Source organism: Microtus pennsylvanicus, chromosome 2 (assembly GCF_037038515.1).
Source record: "Microtus pennsylvanicus isolate mMicPen1 chromosome 2, mMicPen1.hap1, whole genome shotgun sequence".
NCBI lineage: Eukaryota > Metazoa > Chordata > Mammalia > Rodentia > Cricetidae > Microtus > Microtus pennsylvanicus.
Window position 1 is genome coordinate 66,380,484 of NC_134580.1, and position 3,453 is coordinate 66,383,936.

A 3,453-nucleotide genomic window follows, 5' to 3' on the forward strand; every position below is an offset into this window, starting at 1 on the left:
TTTCTATTATGAAGTTCTATGCTTGCTGGTGACATATTCAGATTATTTTTTTTTTACTACATCTATGGACAGAAAGCCCCTTCCTGGTGAAACCATGGACATTTTGAGGCTTTCAAAATGCTGTCATACTTCCCCACTGCACTCCTGAACAGAAATTTCCTGATAAAACATGTTTGTAACAGTCACATCCCAACTCCCCTTGGGGAGCTGGACTCGGCTCATTATCTTCACTTGGATAGCAATGTTTCTCAAAATTAGTAAAGTCTTCTCTTTACATTTAGACTTTCTGTTTCATGGATATATGTTAATGTTTAATGCAAAGTCCTAGATTTGACTAAGTTATTTTGCTCATCTATCTAATTGATCTTTCTTTATCTTCAGGTTGTTTCTAAACACACCCTAAGTATAATGGAAGGAAGGAATCAGTCCATAGTATCAGAATTTGTGCTTTTGGGACTTTCCCATTCAGAAGATATTCAGGTCCCACTGTTCATAATATTTTTGATGTTTTATCTGCTCATTGTGTTGGGAAATATTGTCATCATGTTCCTTATCACCACGGATCGCAATCTCCATTCCCCGATGTACTTCTTTTTGGCCAACCTGTCCTTTGTTGATATGTGGCTTTCCTCAGTCACAACTCCTAAAATGATAGCAGACGTTCTGAGAGAAAACAAGACCATCTCCTTTGCAGGATGCATGTCCCAGGTCTTCTTTGCCCATTGCATCGGTGCAGGAGAGATGGTACTGTTGGTGGTAATGGCTTATGACCGCTATGTGGCCATCTGTAAACCACTCCACTACCTCACCATTATGAACCTGAAAAGATGTGTTGGGTTGGTGTTGACTTCCTGGACCATTGGCTTTGTGCACGCCCTGAGTCAGCTTGTGGCAGTTTTGCAGCTGCCTCTCTGTGGTCCCATGGAAATTGATAGCTTCTTCTGTGATATCCCACTGGTGATCAACCTAGCATGCATGGATTCCAATGACTTGGACACTTTAGTAAATGCTGACTGTGGAGTTGTGATTGTAACCTGTTTCATTCTGCTGCTCATGTCCTACACATATATTCTTTTCACTGTTCAGCGGAGTTCTAACTCTGGTGCATCTAAGGCCCTATCCACATGCAGTGCCCACATCACAGTGGTGATGATCTTTTTTGTTCCCTGCATCTTCATCTATGTGTGGCCACTCAATATCACCTGGTTAGACAAATTCCTTGCTGTGTTTTACTCTGTCTTTGCACCTCTCCTAAATCCAGCTATTTATACACTGAGAAACAAAGAAATGAGAAACTCTATGAAGAGATTAAAAAGCTATTTCATAAATAACAAGGTAAATATATAATGTCCAAAAAAATTACTATCATATTTAACACATTTCACTAAATGAGGAAGGGTTGAAATTTTGTTAAAATTATTTATACGTACATTAGTTATAGTCTTTTGATATGTAACAGGTTCAATGTAATTCTGGAGATTGAATATTTTGATAATTTAGAACATTTTAAATTATTTCTGAAAAATTTTAAAACTTCACCCTTTCTTGCAAGACAGCTATTAAAATTCATTCTTAAATATCTAGAGCAACATGAAGAATAACCTAAATGTATTTGTCAAGCTTCTAGAAAATGCATTCAAAATTGCTCTAACATCAAAAAATTAATCTAGCTAGACACAATTCACAAGCCTTTTACTCATCCTTAGTAACAAGGCAACATTATCATTTTTACTTTATTCTGGCTTTCTCCAAGATAATAAAAAGGAAACAGAAAAACTGGGAAAGAATAAAACAAAAGTAATAAACTGCACATTAATTAGCACTGGACATTATTTGGTACTTATGTTATTACCTTAATTCAAATAAAATTGTTATATAAAAAACATAATGCTGATTTTCTCAATTATCTGAGTTTCAAGGTCTCAAATTGTTCTTCAAATTATTGTCTATTATTTCCATAAAATTATGAACTATAATTTATGAGACAGTGGCCATGACTGTGCTTGCTAATTCTTTATATTTAAATAATTGATATAGTTAATAATATATAATAAATAATTTTGCAAAATTAAATCTTGGGAGCTATTTCATTGAAATACTAATATTTATTTGTAATTAAAAATTTAAATATAACCTCTGACATTTCAAATATTACAAAAATTATAATTTCCATAATAATATACATCATAATAAATTATAGTACATCTCTTATATTTCAAAAGGTGGATTGAAATTCAGTGATGAAAAAATTACAAAAATAAGGTTAAAATTATATATATATATATATATATATATATATAGCTTTTATTCATTGAATATAGAAAAATACACCAAAATTTTAGAATAAATAAAACATGTTAATGATTGTTATCGACCTGTTCGGGTTTTTCTGTCATGTTAGAAGTATTATGGCCACAAAGGCATATATTATTATCTCAAATATTTTAGTTGTTGAAGACTTTGAAATATATGTTAAATTCTTTGAGGTAGCAGACTTGAGTTTTTCTATACTTGAAAAATACAGAAAACAATTTTATTCCAACAGTATTCATTTGTTAAATGCCATGGAACAACATACTAAAATAATAATGATTTTCTAAGAAGAGTAATTCATTTTAATGAATAGAGTATACCCCTTAAGTTCAGATTATTTTAATTATGTACATGCCATAACTCACATTCTATTTTTTCAATTCAGTGTGAATTGTGAACAATTCTGATATGCATGCTGAACTTTAACTGTAGCACATGTTGGCACACTAAAATAACTGTAAGATGTTTACTTACAGACACAGTTATACTTAATACATATATATTGCTACTAATAAAAATTAAAACAACCTTTCATACTCATTGCAAACTTTAGATACTTTGGTTCTCTTGAGTGAGGGATATTTTCTATTAAATTTTCTTTATTAAAATTGTGCTTGAGAGTAGATATGGGTCGATTTTCTTCTACATGTTGACATCCAGTTATGCCAGTACCATTTGTCAAAGATTATTTTTTACATTGTATAATTTTAACTTCTTTGTCAAAAATCAGGTGTTCATAGTGCGTGGATTAATATCTGGGTTTTTGATTTTATTCCATTGGTCAACCTGTCTGTTTTTATGCCAATACCAAGTTGTTTTTATTACTGTTGCTTTACAATAGAGCTTGATGTCAGAGATGGTGATGCATCCAGAGGTTCCTTTATTGTAGAGGATTGTTTTGGATATCCTGGGCTTTTTTTTTTGCTTTTTCATATAAAGTTGAGTATTGTTCTTTCAACGTCTGTAAATTATCGTGTTGGGATTTTGATGGGGATTGCCTAAATTGATAGATTGCTTTTGATAGGATTGCCAATTTTATTATGTTGATCATCCCTATCCAAGAGCATGGCAGAGAGCTCCACACATGTAGGCAATGAAATATGATTGTATATACTGCCAGTTCCTCTCTCCAAGTATTCC

General features: G+C 32.3%; 1 protein-coding gene across 1 annotated transcript; it reads left to right on the forward strand.

Annotated features, from left to right (window-relative positions):
• Nucleotides 1-405: 405 nt before the first annotated feature.
• On the forward strand, nucleotides 406-1,347 carry LOC142844833 (olfactory receptor 4K3-like). The gene has a single exon (XM_075963636.1). The coding sequence runs from the start codon at nucleotides 409-411 to the stop codon at nucleotides 1,345-1,347; it is 939 nt and encodes a 312-aa protein (XP_075819751.1). The 5' UTR covers nucleotides 406-408.
• The last annotated feature ends 2,106 nt before the right edge of the window (nucleotides 1,348-3,453 follow it).